Source organism: Mycteria americana, chromosome 2 (assembly GCF_035582795.1).
Source record: "Mycteria americana isolate JAX WOST 10 ecotype Jacksonville Zoo and Gardens chromosome 2, USCA_MyAme_1.0, whole genome shotgun sequence".
Taxonomy (NCBI): domain Eukaryota; kingdom Metazoa; phylum Chordata; class Aves; order Ciconiiformes; family Ciconiidae; genus Mycteria; species Mycteria americana.
The window spans coordinates 42,923,165-42,944,278 of record NC_134366.1 but is presented as its reverse complement, the minus strand read 5'-3'; the positions used below and the strand labels follow the sequence as shown (position 1 = coordinate 42,944,278).

Genomic DNA, 21,114 nt, shown 5'->3' with positions numbered 1-21,114 from the left:
AGCAGGGCAAATACCATTCAGGCTTTTAAGGCTTTTATGCTTATGTTGAAAAGTCACTCTCCAAAGTGCTGTTTCAGATCCCATTGAGGATCAAAGATATGCATTAAATTACACTATCGAATCCTTTTCTGCAAAGGCTGACAGGACTGGGATTTTATACTCTCAGCAGTAAGAGTACAGAACCTTACAAACCTTTAGGAAAATAACAAGGAAAAAAAAAAAAAGAAAAAGTAAAAAGAGTATCGTAATAACTGCATCCCATCTCTAAAGTTTCCTAAATACCAGCACCCTCATGCAGGTGCAGGTAAGGGTGTTATTATTTTTTTGGCAGAAAATTTAGACAAACCCAAATCATGCCAAACCACATGGATAACTTGTAATTGCAATAGAAAAACAACAATAGTATGTTATCCAAAATTGCCCGTTATACCTACTCTGTGATGAAAACAATTAAATTTCTAGGGAAGATAAAGGCAAAACATAAGGATGACTCATATAAAGAAAGCTTGAAAGCATGTCTCGTGTCCCTTAGTGAGACAAGTAAAGATCCCCATAATCTTAGGATCTTGTTTGACTTCGTTTATCTATGCTTAGATAAATGTAAGTCATTAAAATGCACAGCCACATTACTTAACATGGGTTAACAGAGTATGAAACCATCTAGTAAATTCATGATTCATGGCAGCACTTGGAAAACACCAGCACATATACTTCTAACCGAGGTACATTATATTTGAAAACCACAATATGCGTTGCAAAGTTTTTTAACATAAGCAGTCCACTTTTCAGACGTGCTGAGCAACTGCAACTTCTATAAAAATTGATGGGGCTCACATCAAAGTAATGTAGCGGTATCTGTCCAACTCATTTACTTTATAAGTACATTTACTGTGAGGACACATACACTTCAATCAAACTATGTTCACAGCAAACTTTCCATGTAACACTGCACAAACTGTCTCACACTTTCTGGTGGGTTTAAAGGACAAGAAGAGACAAGCAGCTTTACACTGCTAATACAATATGCCACTGAAGTATCTCAGAGCAGAGTCAGACCAACTAACCCGGCCAGTGCTGACCCAGGTGAGGTGGTTATTGCTGTCAGTTTGTGCATTTCCTTTGCCGGAAGTTACTGCCCTTTCCTAGCAAAAGCTTTCTCTTTCTTTTGCTCTCTCTTCCTTCCTTTTCCTTTTCCTTTTCCTTTTCCTTTTCCTTTTCCTTTTCCTTTTCCTTTTCCTTTTCCTTTTCCTTCTCCTTCTCCTTCTCCTTCTCCTTCTCCTTCTCCTTCCCCTTCCCCTTCCCCTTCTCCTTCTCCTTCTCCTTCTCCTTCTCCTTCTCCTTCTCCTTCTCCTTCTCCTTCTCCTTTCCCTTTCCTTTTCCCTTTCCTTTTCCCTTTCCTTTTCCCTTTCCTTTTCCCTTTCCTTTTCCCTTTCCCTTTCCCTTTCCCTTTCCCTTTCCCTTTCCCTTTCCCTTTCCCTTTCCCTTTCCTTTTCCCCTTTTCCCTTTCCCTTTTCCCTTTCCCTTTTCCTTTCTCCATCATTTCACTAAATTGGGTTAGAAAGCAGACAAACAGTGAAGGGGACGGGGCTAAGAAAGAAATAACCTTTCGCAGGGCTGCCAGTGAGATAGGGACATCCAATGGGGAGCAGTAAATATTTCGACCTGGATGATGGTGATGATGAGCGGGTTAGACTGTCTAGCCATGCCTCATGCCCCGATGAACTCCCCACGAGTCAGGCGCGTTGAGGAAGGATGACTGCAGCATGATGGAGGGGCAGGAGGGGGCTGCGAGGATGAGCAGGGGAATGGAAAGCCTCTCTTATGGAAGGAGGCTAATAGACACAGGTCTGGTTAGTGTGCAGCAAATAAAGACCAGGAGGAAAGAGGATGGTTCTTCATTAATACGTCGGGAATGAAAAACAGGAAATCCGTCACTTAAGCTATAGGATAAGAGTTGCTTAAAAACAAGTGGGTATAAATTTTCCGTGAGTCAGTTCAGGCTAGAAATCAGGCAGCGGTTTCTAAAGAGCAAAGCAAGCGAGGCTCTGTAGAGCCCCTCAGCAGTTTTTATGGTTCCAGCAGCCAGGCGAGTGTTCAGCCTAAGCGGGCACATCTGTGGGAAAGCAATGCTGCGGCTGCTCCGCGTCTGAGGCTGCCCTCTTATCCTCTCTCTGCACCACCGGGCACAGCCCCGTCGCGGGAGCTCGCAGCCAGGCACGGCTTGCCACACGGGGAACAGCGGCAGGGGCAGCGCCGGAGCATTCTGTCTGGGAATGTCAATGGCACGATCGAGAGATAAAATCCTCACTGGCTGTGGAACTTGTGCGGGAAGAATGGCAAGGAGCTAGAGGCGGAGGATGACACCAGAAGTGGAGGGGCTAGTGTGAGGGAGATGTAGCAGGTTTTGTTCTGATGTCCTAGTCAAGGCTTAGCCGCGTGTTATTAAGCAGACATGATTCAATGTTAAGAGTGTTCTGACATCAGGGATAATCAGGCCAGCCAAGTTCAGACTTCGAATGTGAGAAAAAGGAGGCCACGCAAAGGAAAAAGTTGCAGCGCAGTCTTGTCGAGGTTTCAATTTATTTTCTCTGAAGCATTTGCAAATGAGAATTTTCCTGGGGCTCGAGAACCTTTGGCAGGGCTAAGGTGGCAATGACCAACGGAGAACAGTAAGCATTTCAACCCAGATCAGCATCACCAGCTCTCTAAATATAAAAATAATTAATTTGTTTTCATACTTGGAGCTCAGTAAAAATACAAAACCCCCAGGGGCCATCTACACTTGAAAGCTCCTTTGGATTAAGGCAGTGTGGGAATTTACACTCCCCAGGCTCCGCTTGAATACTTAAAGTACAGTTGAGTTTTACTCCAACTAAGACAGTTTTTTCATGAGTTGACCTAATACGTTTTCAAAGAGCGGAGTGTCCACACATGGAGTTACTCTGAAATAACTAACTGCCCATGTAGGCAAGCCCCAGCAGCTAACACTGGAAGTATTTTCAGCGCTCAAGCACACAGCCTACAAGCACTTACTCACGTACTCGGTTTCATGCAGATGAATGTATCTATCAGGTTTTGTAGGGCTGCTCATGCACGTGCCAAAATATTTACAGGATTGGGACCCTGCTTTGTCGAGAGAGATGCGTGCAGTGCCCCAGAGTACCACCTTAAAGAAAAAGAAGAATCCCCGGATTGAATGCTAGTGGATCCCATCATCTCTCCCATCTCTCTGATACCATTCCAGTTGGCTCTCTCGCACTCCCAGATAATTCACACATGTTCACTCATACGCAAACTCTACAGCACCCCTTCCCCCCACGAAAAAGTCAGCCAGCTGTTACAAAATTCAGACATTTCATTAACACAGTTTACTGGCTGATCCTGCCAAGCAAAATAGAGACAATTAATAATAATCAGGACTGAAGGGTCTGAGGCAGCTTATGAGTAAAGGATTGTATTAGTTGTTTAAAAAGGACAAACTCGCTCCTGCCTGGAGTGATAGGGAACAAAGGGTGGTGATGTATAACCGGGGAGGAAAGCGACTCTCTCCGTGGCTTTTGTAGATTACTGTGTGAATGACAGGAGCGGCAGGAGCAAATACCTCTTTTCATTTGCTCAGCCTGCTGGAGAAGAATAGCAGCGCTTGCCAATGAAGCTGCAGCTGTGCTCCAGCTCCGTTTAATCACTGTGTATGACTGAGGGTTAATTAGCTGCCATTCTTACTGCTATTTGTTGTTCTAATGAAGATTTGCATAAATGTAAGACTAGGGGGTAACTGATACTTGATTTTTCCCTTCAGAGAGGCTGGGGGCGGAAAACTCGCCCATCCCAAGTGTTTATGTTTGTGGGAGATTCAGTGTTGCCTTTCCATTTGACCTGATCTGCTTCTGGCTGATGAATGGTGAACAAAGAGTTCAGAGTTGCTTATCAAATCGAGACCCCTGATGGGTCTTTGCCTTTAGAAAGGGGCAGACTAGTTAGAGGAAGAGAGGACCAAGGGATTAGAAAACTAGTCCCAGCTGACAGAGAGGAAAATACATATATGCATGTTTCTGTATCTATATACGTACATATATATGTGATATAGTTCAGTGATAGGTATCTCAGTGATATACATATCAGTGATGTATATCTCTATCTATCTATCTATCTATCTATCTATCTATCTGTCTGTCTACCTGTCATGTTCAATCTGGACGGCATGGAACCAATAATTTGTTAATGATAAAATGTCATAAAAAATTAATGGTACAAGCAGTACAACCAGAACAGGCTGTAGCATATTAGGCAATACACTGAAAAGTAAGAACTTGTAAGTTTTCGCAAGCCTTCTGTTGTACCTCTCTCTGTACCTCACTAACATTCAAAGTTCACTTATTATAAAAAAAGTATCTAACACGAAACAGGCAATCTCAAAGGAAGGCAAAAATGACTCAGCATCAGGCAATCTCAAAGGAAGGCAAAAATGACTGCACATCTACCTGCCATAAGCTCCTCCTAAGAGGGGAATTCACAATACAAATTAAGAAATTGCATTCATTCCTTAAAAAATCATAGGAAAATTTTAACATGAAGCAGTAACAAAGTCCAAAACTACTTTGTAATTAAAGAGAACATTTGAAAAGGAAACGTCATAAAATTGTTTTATTTACTATGGTCATGACAATGCTTATGGCTACTATCCGAAAGAAACTGAAGGGAAGAATAACCTCTTGTTTTTAGCATGTTAACTTGTTGCATATGATAATATATTATGGGTAACTATTTTCAGTGTTCCTCTCGCACACTTGGTCAGCTAAAACTGTTGTTTGACAGTTTCTGTAAAATAGTCTCAGGGAAAGAAAAAGATTGAGAGAGCAGAGGTGGTAAATTTCTAAATTTCAAATCACTACTGGAAAGTGGCCAGCTTTCAAGTTGACCGTATCCCTCCAAAGAGAGGTGACCACAAATGAGCACGTACTTATGGCCATTTTCTCAATCCCAACACAGCTTTGCAGCGTCTCTAGCTCTTCACCTGGTGTCTAAGACACATGAGCAAATATTCATTTGCTTTTCTTTACACTTCTGTCATCCATCCGCCTGACTGCCTGTAGGCACCTCTGCATATTTTGGGGTAGATACTAGCCAAAGTCAATCTTTCAGAAACGTAAGCAGAGAGCATCCAACACACCTGAAATAAATGTGCCTCAAATGGTAACACAGGGCTCCTTTACCACTCCAGCTCTTAGCTGGAAGGAATGCCACGGGTTTTAACACTATATACAGTAACAAACCCACATGAAAATAAGAACAGTCAATTGTATTTTGGCCCACTTTCACCTTATTTTGAGCTCGGAAATAATTCAGTCTTCTGTTACAGCTTTTGACTCAGCCCTTGATTACACAACAGTCTCACATTCTGTCCTTTGCAAAGCAATTTTTAGCTCTTTGGTTGGGGAGAAAAGTTTAAAAACAGGAAACCTAAAGGTTTAAAAACCAGATGGCAAATTAAAAAAAAATATTGAAGTGTACAATAAAAATTAAACCAGCAACAACCCTCACAACATGTAAACAGATCACTTAATTTTTCTTTAATGATTCTTTAATAATTTCTATATACTATGATTTTCCAAGGCTGCAGTCAGAATCACTCATTGGCAAATAGGGTAAGAGAAAGTGGAAATTACAGATCTAGTGGTCAATGGCAGAAAACAAATCTAAAAGAGCTGAGGGAAGAGGTTAAGTGCTATGCTAGTTAATAAGAATGACAGCTTGCTTTGAATACTCATACTGGCTGTCCAGGATATTGAATAAACCTCATTTAAATTAATTTTCATTATTTGTAGAGTCTGTGTTAGACATCTATCATTGTCAGTACTATTAATATTCTTTTCAGAGACCATATTATCAGCATATTTAAATTAAAGCTTTCCTTTTCAATATTTATTAACTCATTAATATTTCTTGGTACTAATATCCTGGTTGTAATATCCAAATTAGTGCCTACTACAAGGTATTTTCTACTGATTAGACTTTTTGAATTAAAAGATTTTTATTGTCAAGTACTAAAAATGCACTTGAGCTCCTGAAATTGTGCTTTCTTTCTATACTATGTCTTAATTTAAACGAATGGCATTTAAAATTTACATTTTTGCCTTTTTTTCAGTAGGTAGCAGTAAAACAGCACACTGACCACATCTTGTAGCTGACCGAATATGAACTGTGAATGAACGTGAATGTGAAAGTTAATTTGTCTTACCCGGGTTGCAGTCTGTGAGGAGGGAGCAGATGGAGAGGAGAACTTTAGAAATGGTTAATGCTGGACTCCAGTTGTCTTTTAAAATGTCCAGGCAGATGACGCCTTGGCTGTTAATATTACAGTGGTAGATTCTTGTCCGAAATGTTACCTAGAAAAGACAGCATGTCTAAGTACAACGGTGTTCAAGCCAATAATTACATGTCTATTAAGCAATTAAAAAAATTATATGAACTAACAATCTGCTTTCCTGGTTGAAATGACAGTACTCTGCTACTGTCAGTTAAAGACTGGGCAAGATAGGGATATTAATAAGAAAATAAAGAAAATAAAGTTTGCCTCTTCCACCTGTGGCCAGCAGTGGAACTGGTTTGTGCAAGGTGAGAATGGGACACATTTCCCCAACTTCCTCTTGCCTTGTCTCACTGATCTCATTATTTTTGTATGGGGCCAAAAAAAGCTATTCCAGTCCCTGATCTGGACAACAGTCATAACTCAGGCCCACAGCTACTTCATGCTTTGAAGGGAGGCAGAAGAAGACAGATTCTACTGCTGCCTTCATCTGTTCACCGTTTGACCCAATAGATTAAGCTGGAAAAAAAATGTGGAGGCATGACATCAGTGACTCCTGGAAAAAGTAAAGTGAAATATCTTTGAGAAAGACTGCTCAAATAAAATGCTTTTATTTCCAAATTTTAAGTTACAGTTGAATCAGTAGAATTGCTTACAAATGCCTTTTGGGGGTTTTTGTAGTTGATTTTGAGGATTTCTGTATCCATTTGATACTGTCTCCCAGGGGATCCTATATGTACCAAACCAAGGAGGAGATCACTTCTTTTAGCCTAGAATGATGTGCTTCTGCTTCAAGTGGAAGATATAGGCCTTTTATTTTAAAAGAAGTTCAGCTATGAAAGTCCACTTTGTAGTTCAGAATGAATACTGGGGCTGTCGGATAAGAAGGGACAATATAAAAAACTACCCCTTGGGGGTCTCCATCAAGGACTAATTTCTCCATCAGTTCTAACCAAATGACAAGCCAAACCAGATGGTTTTAATGATATGTTCATAACATCGAAAATTAAGACGCACAATTTCAGTGGTCTACCTCATCAGCAATCACCCTGCCAACAGAGGGGCTGATTAGGCAGGAGACAACAGCAGGCAAAGCACCCCCCAATTTAAGCAAGCTGTGCTTTTCACCAGAATTGGACAGTGCTAATAACTGGGAGTGCTTAGGCACCTATCCCGGCTCTACCACACAGATAAACCTGCTTCTGGAGAGTAATGGGAACTGATGACAGGCATGGTCCTGTTCTGATTTTATTCAATATCAGAAATCTCAGTGATTTCAGTGGCACTGAGATCAGCCTACTTATCAGTAAGCAGAAGAGAGGACACAAGTGAAATAATACACTGGTTTACTTCTATTAAAAAAAAACATTCTCTAACACGCTGAAAAATTCTGCCCCTTTGGATTAAATCAAACAGCTTTGACAAAATAATGGAAAGAAAAGGTAGTAGATTTCTGCTATTATTAAGACACTACATTCAACAAGAAATACTTTTTCTCGTAAGTACTTTTCCACATAAATCTGGGAAAGCACTTTTGGGCCCAGTGTCATGCACTAGTGAGTTCTGTAACAAAGATCTCAACAAAGCAAGTTCACCAGTTTTTAAATGCATCTATGTCTAAAGGTATCGCCAATTAATAGGATAATTTAATAGTCTGCCACTCCATACCCTACATATTTGTAGGTTCTTTCCCTTTTTCCCTCTACAGTTGTAGTTTTGCTTATTGTTTTCCAGCCTAAGTGCTTCACTTCCCAGACTTTTATGAGAATTTAAAATATTTCTGGCACAACGAGCTCAATTCATCCAAACACCACAGCCAGATGATCTATTTTTTTCCCCTCATTAGGAGTCCAAGCACATTCAGCATTTGGAGTGAAGGAAGTCCTCTGCAAGATCAAGAAAATAGTATGTAGTGATAAAATTAAATGTTCGTCTACAAAGGGAAGCTATTTTGAACAAAGAAAGTTACAAGTGCACAAAAGTGGTAAACTACCTAACACAAACTGCATGTCAAAAGTGTCCACAAAGGGAGCTGGTGTGGAGGAGCATCCTGTGAATTGTAGGTCAGTGTTCCTTAAGTCCCCGGATAGATTAACTCCAGGCACTCTTATGCTTGAGATATAAGTGAATCAGGGAATGCTTCCCAGCAGGATGTCCCATGACTTGGGCAAACACTTCAGCACCTGCTTAATTTTAAGTATTGTATGCTTACTTCTCAGTACATTGTTGGAAGAAAGGTTTTGCTTAATTATTTTTCCTGAACAAAGGTGCTTTCCTGTGCTTCCATGATGAGAAATTTGAGGACTTTATTCAGTGATATCTGAATACACTGAGTAATAAGATATATGTGGTCTCACCGAATGTGGGGGAAACACACTGAATCCACTGCACAGATTAAATTATACCCTCTAAATTATTTATAGACGGGTCAGTCTGAGCTTGTAACCTGCTTAAGAGAAGGCCATTAATTTGAGCCTGTATTTTAACGTGTAACTGTTTTGCCGTCAGCTGAGAGGACACACACGTTGCCACACGTTCCCCTGGCTTAGCTGCTTTTGAATCACTGAAGTAGGGACACTGGGAATTTGGCAGGGTTCAGAGCCACTGGGATGAATGGAGGCAGTTCGTGTCTTTCATAAACTGTTCAACACTCTGTTGCCATCTTAGGCTATCTGGTGGCTAAATGCACGTGGCACTACACCCGTTTGTAATTGGAAGGCTACTTTTAGCAAATACGTAGACCTGAAATGTAGCATTTTTTCACTATGAGCACATCTTAAACCCCTGACACTGAGGAAGGTGCCCACTCGCAAGATAAGGCTTGCTGCTTATCATTGACAAATACGTCACCGGCTCGCCAAATGTGCCAGTGCACATTAAAATGCCTGCCTAAGTACACAGAGACATTTTAATGAGAAAAAATCAAAGCCTCCAGAATTTCAAAAGAAGCTGTATTAATGACAGCCTTAATATGCTGGGAACTGTGGACTGGATGGTGGCAGGTAACGGTGTTCTTATCCCAAAGCAGCATACACTACAACTGGGATGACATACTGCTTTCCTCATCCAGCTATTGCCTCAAATTGCAGCTAATGGGGGAAACGCTGACATGTAACTTTCTGGATGTTGTGTTTACCATACCCACATTTTAAAGTTATGCAGGGTCATTCCTATTATATGTGTAAAGAGAAACCAAGTGATAATACCATTCCAAGGGAACTACATTTTCTTTATTACGGTCATATTTTTACCTTTGACGCCACTTAAATGGCTCCTATAAATGGAGCACTCTAATTCTATTTATCCCCTAATGAAAACACCTACACAATCCCATGCAGGGGCTCAAGGGAGTGTGTGGGTGTATAGGAGAAGTTATCCTCAGACAATTGAACGGTAGAGGAGTAATTTATCTTTTTTTGAACGATAAGTGTCCTCTATGGATTTACTCTCTTTGATTCTGCAGTTTTAAGAGGGTATCTCATTTTTGTTGAACAAAAGCGCAGGTCAGAAAAATGCGAATTACAGGAAATAGGGAAAAATGGGACTATCTTCTGAAAACTGTAAGAGTACTATAAACAAGCTGTTGAAAGGTAATGATAAGGAATTTACATTCAATCAGTTTTGGAAGTAAACAATAATAAACTCATCTGTTAATCTACTGCTGAATGCCAAACCCTTCTGAATACTGTAAAACAGAATTATACAAATAAAAAAACCCCTTTATATAGTCGCTAAGAAGAAAATGAGGTTATCTATTCAAAAGGGGGAGAAAAAATGATTAGAGAGAAAAGTAGTACATGTAAAGGTATGGCTGGCTGTTCATTGAATAAGTTTTAGGACTGAAAAAAGACTGTTCATAAAACCTGGGAAGAGTGAATTAAGATGGATTTCAGTTGAGTGAAGGCAACTGGTTGTAGGCAAGATAAATCACTCCTGGATCTCAGAGTGATTTTGAACACCAGTTTTCCAGCATGATGTAGTCCTAAAATCACTCGCTATTTCTCTTCTGCACCTAATGTTCCTATGTTAGGTCTAAACCCAAGCAGACACCGTGGCACTGGCATCTACGTGTGTGACTTGTTTAACCTTCACTGTGAGATTCAGAAACAGGCACGTAAAGGCACCGCAGCTCTGAAAGGGCTGGTCCCACAAACACATCTCATGCACTTTCAGACTCCACTGAATTCAGTTGTAATTCTCTTCAAAAACGTATCAGGAGGAAGAAATGATTCTCCAGTTTTGCATATCAGCGCAGAAGGGGTTACAGCGTGCGCTCAGGAATTGCTTTCTTCAGCCTGTTTGGGTTCAAACCCTCACCTCCTGTTCCTCATTCCTCCCACTGAAGCCTGGCGACTGCAGGGAGAGATGAAAGATTCCCAGAGTCAACAGGAGAATAAACAAAAACAACCCCCTTTTGCTCAGCCAACACTGAAGCAGGGCTGACATCCCAGGGCGCTCATTCCTGCAGTTTTGGAAAGTTCCTTTCAAGCTCTCTCATTTCTTACAAGGGTGTAATCCTGCATTCCTGCCTGAGATGAAACTTCTGTCTTCCTCAAATATTCCCCTGGAGTTCTGTTTTAATAAAACTGCGGTGGCACTACCTGAAGTGGAAGAAGTTGTACTGCATACAGAAAAGGTTATATATATATTAAAAAATATGATGCCCTTTATGATGATGTTCATGGAGCTCAGGAGGGAGTAAGTAGTTCCCATCTCAGTTTGTCAGACTTTATGAGCAATAGATTTGTCTGCTCGAATAGAGAGAATAATAAAAACAAGATCAGGCCTACACTCTTTAGTCGTACTAGAAAAATACTATAAAACAACCTAAATGAAAAATATCTATAGCTCTGAGTGACACAGTGTTCATGCAATAGCCTTTACATTAATTAGCATCCTTAAATTTCTTACAGAGTGCACTTCATTTTATCTATACCCAGCACTGAGGCTGCCTTTCCAAGACAGGGCGATCCATCTCTGGTTTGTAAGTACAGATTTGTAGCATGCACATGAACAATCGTTGAGATACTTAATGGATTATCACATAAAGTGCATAATAAACGACTGGCCACATGATGCTCACTATTAAAGAGCACAATTTAAATATACGCCAAGAAATGAACTTCAGCCAGTTCTTAAAAAACTTGCTCACACCTAATTTTAGTTGGTAAAGAATAGCTATAGTTTATTTTATCCAAGGAAAATACATGTCATCTGCATTTGCAGGAAATAATAAAACGTAATTACTTTTGCTTGACCTACGGAAAAGTCTGATATGCAAACTACTCTGGGTTTCTGTGGCAAAATGCACCATGCGAGACATAGCTAGCCAAAAATGATAACAATTTAAAAGGGATATAACAGCATCCACATGAGTTAACCTTTAATGTTACTGAAAATGAAACAGTATGCAATATGAATAATTATTCAATATATTCATGGTAATTAGGAAGCTGAGTAACTACTCACACTGTCTCATTGGACTGTTGCAGGGAAAAAAAAATCGAGTAAGCACAGCAATATTAAATGTCTACATTATATAAACATACTCATTTTGCACACAGATTTTATAGCAGAAAAAGTAAAAAGGGACCTTGATAATCTTTGATGTACCTGAGAGGGCAAATAAAAAATTATCCTAAACTGCACAGAGTTTTCTGAAAGTAAAAGAAGAGCAGGAGAGAACAAGGGAAATGGATTACTGTTTGGGTTAGGGACGTTAGAATAGAAACAATATTGTAAGACACAAAGCATCAAAAGCTTTCTCTGACAAAGTCAATATGAATTTTTATAAAATGATTTTCATTTAATCAGCATAATCTTTCTTACAATTAGTAATTCCATATGGAAAGTCAGCAATAAAGTCCTTTCATAGAGAGTAAATTTTTAAAGATTTACTGGTCATTTAACTTGTATAAAACAAATCCTGCCTTTCGTAGTTTAAAGCAGGCTGTATCGTCCTACGTGCACACCTCTCTGAGTTCGCCAAAGTGCTCCTTCGTGTCTGGTTTAAGGCAATCCAACTCTTCTCACCTAAATGCGAGTAACCCTAGCACATAGCAACATTTTTATTTTACATGAAAAAATCGTATATCACCATGTGACAGACAGTACCTGGCGTTTTACTGTTCTTCCTAATCCTGCTATGTTTCTGGAAGAAGGGAGCTCCCGGGTGTGCTCGGGGAATCGAGGCAGAGGCAGGTGCGGCAGGCACGGATGGGGCTCTGGGCACAGGGCTGCCGGTCGGCGGGGCGTGCGGGCGGGCTGCGGCAGGCACTTCCAGCCCTAAATTTTATTCTAAGAAACCTGGGCTTTTTTTACTTGCCCAATTTTAACAGCCTTTGGGTATCTAGGTGCTCCCTACATGAGAAATTCTAGGCAGATTGACCTCAAAACCATAGTTTTCTGTCCTAATCAGTTCATCTGCTCTTATCCTATGGTAATAATGTACATAAAATTCTTTCTCTCACATCTGTACATACATGTGTGTGTGTAAAAGAGGACAAGAAAGAACATTGATATATGATGTATTTTCAGATCGCGTGCATTTTATGCAGTAGTAAAACGTGTGTGATACGGCAGAATGACGTAGTTTCTGAAACATCCAATAGACAACACAAGTCCTCTTTTGAAAACATATTTGACAAGCAGCATGCAAACCACTGCTGTGAGGCAGAAGATATTCCCCATAAGATGCCTCTACGGGCCCTTTTGGGGAGCTTAGTGTATGGGGTATTTACAGAAAATGGGAAGAAATGATGAGCCACCTAAGTTTTGGGGAGGTAAAACAGGAAGAGTTTAGTTGGATAGGGACATTTTCATTAAGACTAAATAAATCAATACAAACTACCGATATAAATTAGTATATTAAAAACGGAGTGAAAAAGAAGGCTATTCATTACAAGAAATGGCAATTCAATTTGGCAATTACTAGGAGAATTATCAGATAACTGAATTCAAAGGAAATCTCTGAGATTTACATGGTATTGCCCTATCAAAAGTGACTTTTGCATTTATTCGCAATAAAATGTAGTTATTGATCCTTTCCTCAGCCTGACATATTTCTGCTTGCATCTCTGTCCTCCACTTTACGTCTCTGCAAGTCTGTCATTCTGAGAGGCATTCAAGTTTCTTAAGGAGCCACCTGTCCCGAGCCCTGTACCGCTGCACGCTGCCCTATAGGTTCAGCGTTACCTGAAGATACGGGACCTATGGAACGAAGGGAGTTTCACCGCAGGTGGTGCAAGCGTGGGAACTGCACGCTGCAGTTCGCATGCCTGGAAAGAGCCGCTCCGAGAAGAGCAGGACTCGGGCTGATCCTGCTAGCTCTGACAGCGGTCTGCTGGTGGTAGGTTGTCCATTTCTTCTCAAAGACTCCCGTGCATCTGATTTCTGCCTGCAGCCACCCAAAGCCTTCGCTCGTTGGGAAAGCCTGCCAACTCCATTTATTGTCATGGATGAAGGATCCACGGGCTGCTCTCGGCAAGGAGACGTAAATAGCAAGGCCGGGCGAAGAACAAGGGAGCGTGGAGGCACAGCGAAGGGGTAGGGGGAGGCAGCGGTGTGGGAATGCGCCAGGCGAGGGACCACCAGACGATCAGGAGGAGGAGGATGAGGAGGGCAGGAGGCAGCTGAGGAAAGCTGTGAGCAGCACAGCACGGCACTGAGAGCTAATGTGATGTGACAGAGGCTATGAGAGAAGTATGACGAGGCAAATGAACGTAAGGGATAACAGTGACAGGAGACCATCGCATTTGAAGGCTGATCATACGATGGCAATATCTGGGGGGGGGGGGCGGCAAGAGAAGGTAGGTTGAAGCCCTGCCTGCACCAGGCTTGCAGAGACGGTAAATAGCCATGATCAAATAGGCTGTACTTAAGGTCATTCCGAGTTTGAGAGCTTCAAAAGTAAATTGTGTTAATAGCGATATAGGCAAGTTAAAGTGTGGGCCTGCCTTGTAAGGTTCATTTTAACAATCGAGGTTAGAAATACCAAGGAATGCTTATTTTTTCTCATCTACTCTTGTAAGCACTGTTTTTCTATTACACTGCAGATAAAAGTGTCCTTAACAGCCAATCACATATATTTCATATAAGTATGAAACAGTAGAGTAGAAGCCAAGAATAAAAAGAACTGCCCCTTGTACATGAGGCTGAATTTATGAAATAGGTAGAAAATTTGTACCACTGGAGAAGGATTCCACATAATGATATTTAGTGCATAGAGATTAGCATTATATGACAATTACATACAAAAAATTGAAGAGATGCTTAATATTGCCACTAAGACCAGATTCTATAGACACTGTGCATTATATTTACCAAGGAAAAAGACCCTCCTTGCAGTCGAGCAGTTGATTTAAAACAGCTAAGCTTTCAAATGCTCAGAACAATTTCTTGGTCAGTCAATAGACATATGAGATTTACAAGGAGGAAATGGAGTTTTCTGTTATTTTAATTTTGATTTAGATGTGATTTAGCATATTGCAGCTTTCAAGTACTGCGAACCATTTTTCAGTCAGCTGAGATTAAAGTCCCTAGCAAGATTAATTGTAGAGTTGGGATTAAGAGATTTTATAAATCACTCAAATTCAAAAATAAAGCTAGCAGAATACTAGGATAATGATAGATATATCCATATTGTATCAGCTACAGTTAAATTGAATTGACACTGTAATAGACTGAACGCAGTCAAATATGAGAGTAGAAGTTATTAATAAAGATTATTCTTGATGAAAATGCAGACACCACTGCAGTGACAATTCCTGGGGGGAGAGTTCTCTTGAAGAGCGTTCATTTTTCTACAACCACCTGTATGAAAGACCCTGGTATGGCTTCCTGATTTGTCAAGGCTTCCTGCTCCAGAGGGACGGTACGCAGGATAATGAAATTACCGCCCTTCCTTCAATAACTATAGTGTACATAAAGATGCAGTGTTAATTTGCCATGATGGCTAAACTTTAGAGGATCTCGGATCAAAAAAGTTGGCATACTTGGGGAATTCACTGATTTCTTATGTGGACCAAGGACAGAAATTGAGCTGAAATTCCTCCTCTCAGATCAGGCTGACTGAAAGATATGATACCTCCTATTCATGTACACGTATATATATATATACACACACACATATACCCAAAGATATACGCCCCCCCCGCCAAGAGACATCTATCTATGCGTAGATACATATCCCATTCAATATCCCAAAGAAAGAGACAGAGCAAGAGAGAGAGCTTTCCTGTGTTAAAGCCAAGGGGCGAACTGTCTGAATCCATTAAGGATGAAAGGAAGATAGTTAGCAGGAAAAAGAAATCTCAAAGGTATTGCTAAAAAAGGTTGAGGGGTCATTAAGGCACTGGAGAAATGTAAGGTTATTTCCTTGGCAGGCCATCTAAGTATTTTTATTCATTTCTTTAAGTGGCTGCTTTGAACAGGGCACAGCTTTCTCTGTTCTTCAGCCCACTGCACTACAAGGGCGATGCTGTATTTTGGGGCTGAAGTGAAACCTCACCTTGTGACCAAGACTGAAGCCCCATCAGTATCTGGCCTCTAGTAGAAGGTGAGATCACGTCCACATCTATGCCTCGCTTTGTCTGTTCCATACCTTCTTCCCGCCTGGCATCTCATAAAACCAACGTGATACTTAGCATGCAGCTGAAAAGAGAACGGCGATTCTGCAGGCTGCCCGCTTTCTTGCTGACTCAGCCAACTGGGTGCTCAGCTAATTTCCTCAGTGCTACAGAAGCTTCCTCACAGTGGAGGCGAGGAAATATTTTTAATTGATTAGAGCCTCCCAGAAAGCCAAAGCTAATTTGTCAGTTCTCAGATGAGCTGTTCTAAAAATCGTGTTCTCCGGTTGTAGAGATAAATGGGAGTTAGGCTGGGATGGCCCTCCATCACTCCTGTTCAGGCTGCATCAGTCACACGTAGATAAACTTTTTTGGGGAAGAACAACTCCCTCCTCTGCATGAGCGTGCTGCAGCTGTGAGTGAAGCCAAATGCCATTGATTTAAAAGGAAAGCAGAGCTGAAAGGGTCAGTGACCCCTGGCTCGGAAAATCTGGAGTCCAGTTTCAAGGCATGAGACAAAGCTGAAAGACTGAAATAGACTGACTTCCAAGGGGAAAAAAGCCAGTATCGTGAGAGCAAATCATACTCTGACTTACCACATGGTATATTCTATTTTGGTGAAGAATAACTTCATTTGATATTAAGTGTATGGCTTAACTTTAGAGAGACACCGACAGGTAAGGACAGACAGAAAGAAAACTATGGACCTGTAGGGGAAAGACTGGTTGGTGCAGACTGGAAGGGAAACCTGATGGCAGTGGTGCTTGGCTATACAAAACTAGGAACGTGAACTGGACCACACAGTATAATTAGAGGATGTAAAGAATAGAGATAAAACTTTAAAATCTTAAGAGGACGTGACGTTGAAGGCTACAAAGGTGTAAAAACTGAAGAAATACATAAAAATGGAAGTTTTGGATAGATACCTTTTCTTCATTTAAGCAAAACCTGAATGAATGAGTGATTCAGCTTCTTTTTACGTGCTAAAGACAAGGTGGGAAAGCAGGCTAACTATCTAGATGAACAAATGAAAATTACTTTACACAATTGTTAAAAAACCCCCCAAATATAGGTCAAACAATATGCACATCGTTTCTTCATGTGCAAATGTGCTCTCAGATGTTTAATTTTATTTTAATTAATGTTTTCCAACACGCAGCAGGGTGCCCAATGATCAGAATAGGCACCAACAAGTGTTTATAGAAGCAATTTGAATCCTTTAGAAAATACTGAGAACTTTGTATAATACAAACCAAAATTGTTACACCACAAACATATTTTAATTATAATAACAAAAATAAAAGACATTTATCCAGAATCCACTTTCAAGATATTTTTCTTATTTTAAAAATTATTTTAACCTTCCCAACATCCATGTGCAACATACACATGCATGACAACAGAGTGCACAACATCTCAGAATAGATAAGGAAAACGGATTGTGGAAATCGTTCTGTAGATTTTAATACACTTTGGATTAGGCCCTTTAACAGTAACGATGTTATGTGACATGGGCATTTGCCTTTGGAACCTCAGGCTGGGTCAAGTAATTGCATCTGGGAAATACAGTTTCTGTTTCTTCCCAGGTCTTTTGTGGTCACATTTTTGGAAGATCAATTCTGACAGCACTCATTTAAATGTTTCCTTACTTCACAGTAAAAGAGGGATGAAAATGGCCCACAGAAATCTCAGGAGGAATGTATGAATTCAATCATAGCGAGAAATGTGAATTAGACCGTTTCTGCTATGTACTTCCAGGGACGTAATCTTGCCAACACTCAGGAATACATTTTATGACTTTCTCAGTACATTCCACAGTCTTGTACTTTATCTCTAGATTTTTTAAGATGATAGAACCATAAGGAGTGTGACATATACTACATATACTTTAGCTATACTTAGCAAAAGAATCTAAGATGATCTATTCCCATAACCCAAGGGACCCATGATTTTGAGAGCAGCACCAAATATCACAAATCTTGTGGTGAAGTAGAAGAGATGTCAACACCCAGTGACATAGATAGTGCCGTACTGTGAGGCCATATGTTACGTTCCACGTACTCACTACCTTTCTTTTGCTAGAAATAAGTGTGTGGAGAACATATTTAACAACCATTTCCCAACAATACTGACTGGCAGCAGCTACCTTATGACAAGCAGTCATCTTCCCACGCTGCTTTATTCGAGGGATTTCCCAAACTATTTTACCTATGAATCAGTTTCACAGGGTCTGGAAAATAGGTGTAATGAAATAGCAACAGTTTGAGAGATCCTACAGCAGGACTGAAAATAGGGGTCATTTACAACAGTGGCTGAAGTGAACAGAATAAGAATCCATGTACAAAATATGCTAGCGACATAGGCAGTTATATCCAACATTAGTCCCCTGTGCACATGTACTCATTACTTTCTTAGCGATAACAATTTCCCTCATCATAAATACTGGCCTTTTAGTAATACAATATGGCATCATCAACTCTCTCATCCTTTATCAAGCAGTACATTTTCATATGATTTATAAGCACACACTTCTTACAATGACAACTGGCATCAAGATAAAGGCAGACAAAAAAATCTACTACAAAGCAGGACAAGAACCACCTCTTTGCTTCATATGTCATTAATAAGCAATGCACAGCTGCATTACTCATGTCTCAAAATAACACAGTCGCCAAACACAACTGAGTGGGGATTGATAAAGTCTTTACCTCATGGTGAAACAGCAAGCTGGACCTTCACCTTCTATTTTAAAAGGATGCCTATTGCATATATTGCCTCAAGACTCAACACATTCAACAGAGAGAATGACAAAAAATATCCCTCCAACTTGTCCTTCAGATCTAGGTCTTTACATATTAGGTTTGGATCTCTGAGAGAACTTCAAGCTCTATTTTACACTCAATAAATCCATTTAGTGGATATGCCAATATCCCATAAATAACATAATTTTAATTTGCTGGGGGACTGAATGTAACCCTTGCATTACAGCTACTACAAACAGACTAAGCCCGCAAAGAAGCAAACAAAAGGGGCCTGTTAAGACAGACCTGGTATAGCAAGTAAGAAGTCTGGACTGGCCTGGGCTGGGAGGGAGGCAGGAAGAACAGGGCATCGCCCCAGCTCAGTGTGCCCAAAGCTTTAACTAACTGAAGGACAAGTTATAAAGTTTCAAATTCTTTCTTCACTGTGTAATCACAGTTATCTAAATCAGAAAATGTGCAGTCAGCAAGGTGTACAACCCCTCTAAGACTTGTCAGTGACTTCAAAGCTTCCCTAAACTGGAACACTAAACGTGGGAAACAAAGTTAGACCATCTCTAATACTGCTATACTGACCCATCTTTAGGTCACTGGCTGGGAAAGTCCAATTTACAGAATGACAAGTACTTTGAATTCACATCTCTCATTCTTTTTTAAAACTTTTCCTGATAATATCAATGTTAACTACTATAAACATTACTACTGTGGCATTAAAATTCTGTTTATAAACACTTCTCTTTCAATAGTGTACTCATAGTAATCAAATAGGAATCAGCTACTCCCTCTTTTAATGCAATATCCTTCTATTACAGACCAACGTGGCACACCAACCCTTTCACAAATGTGTCAAAAAGAAGGTAAATATTTTTGCTCCCAATTTTTGCTTCCATAGCTCCTCCGGGGCAGCTGGTCCAGACCCTCACTCTCCACACTGGCAAGGTGAACAATTCACCTCTTTTCACTTTGTTTCATACAAGACAGGCCCATCAATTTATTTGATTCTATTAACAGCCCTGTGGGGTAAATTGCCCCAGTTTCTGTTCCTGTTAGTGAACATGTGTGTTAAGAATGGCACTCAGTCTTCCAGATAAGGTCTTACAAGTGTCTTGTGTATGACACTGGTAATTCCTTATCTCTACAGGCAATGCCAGAGGATGCATCTTAGGAGTGTATTTGCCTTTTTTACAGATGTGTTAGATGGGTGGTTTGTAATAATCCCGTGATCACCCAATAAAGCCCCACTTTGACACCCTCCCTCAGCAATTACTACTACTGGTTATCAATGACACTCTGCACTACCGCATTTCATCCCACTTCTGTTTTTCCAGTCTTCATAATCACTAGATTTTTCCTGTTTGACATTCTGAGCCTCCTCGATCATGGTAGTGATCTGCCACCTTCATGTTATTGGGACAGCTCTATGTTTGTGGTTAGTGTCCTTATTGATAGCATTAGAAAATGAATCCACAAGGAATTCCGTAAATCTCTGTCTTTCACTCCAGTTTCTTGCGTTTGCTGCCGTATTTCCACATTCCTCCAGAAAACTCATGTAAAGCAATTACTTACAACTTCATGAACAAAGTGTACCTTGCATCTGCAGAAGTAATTTATACGGGGTAGTGCAAAAGGTGCATATTTTGGTCAGAGTGCCACAGACCTCTGGTGAATGATAGGTGTCAACAGGAAAGATTAAGTATCTTCAGCTGCTTATAAAGGGTGCAACTCGAATATAAATGCTTTCATATTAGAAACAAATCCAAATGCAACAAATAACTGCTGGAAATTATGCAACCATTTGCTAAATAAATCCATATCCATCCAGCTATAGTGGCAACATGCAGGCAAATTTTAGGCAGTTATTTAAAATCTTTCCATCAAAATACTCAGTTTAAATATCCATTATTGCCCTGAAAGTTTTATGTTTCATCCTACAATGACATACCAACATACATGTTAAAAAATATCACAAGGAGAAGACGCCTATCAGACTTTTAATATCCTCCTACTAACCTTAGGTGGTTTAAAAGGATAGTCCGGTGAAAAGGTAATGTCAAGGAAGAAAACTCCACCTTCATATACAGACCCTGGAGGCCCCAGTATAGTTGACCTCCATTCATAAATGTTGTCTCCTTTGGGTCCAGCACTAAAATAGAAAACAAAAATATAACATAATAACCACATACAATCAAGAATATACTGCATCAGTTATACTCTACTAGTAGTTCTGCTGGTTTTGCAATAACACTACAAGTTTAAATTGTGTATCACATTCATTAAGTTAGTCCTGGATAAAACATGTAACTGGTGTCCTAAGCTCTGTCAGTGAAGTGATATATTCAGCCAGGAAGAAGCATTAAAATCACCTTATAAATTATTCAAATAAGCACAGAAAAATTCCTGACTGACTTATCGCAAATATTTTAGTGGGCAGATGTGAAGTATTTACAGTGCAAGGATACAGAGACTTTGCTGAGATGTCTTG

At 40.2% G+C, this 21,114-nt stretch overlaps 1 protein-coding gene across 2 annotated transcripts in view; it reads right to left on the bottom strand.

The window, feature by feature from the left end:
* The window catches only part of LOC142405555 (ubiquitin-conjugating enzyme E2 E2), a 224,549-nt gene that overhangs the window by 20,204 nt on the left and 183,231 nt on the right, over positions 1-21,114 (bottom strand). For both annotated transcript variants that reach the window (XM_075493151.1, XM_075493150.1), the window contains exons 4-5: positions 20,643-20,775; positions 6,239-6,386 (exon numbers count right to left, since the gene is read on the bottom strand). In XM_075493151.1, the coding sequence (XP_075349266.1) occupies positions 6,239-6,386; positions 20,643-20,775 (281 nt within the window). The remainder of the gene's footprint in view (positions 1-6,238; positions 6,387-20,642; positions 20,776-21,114) is intronic.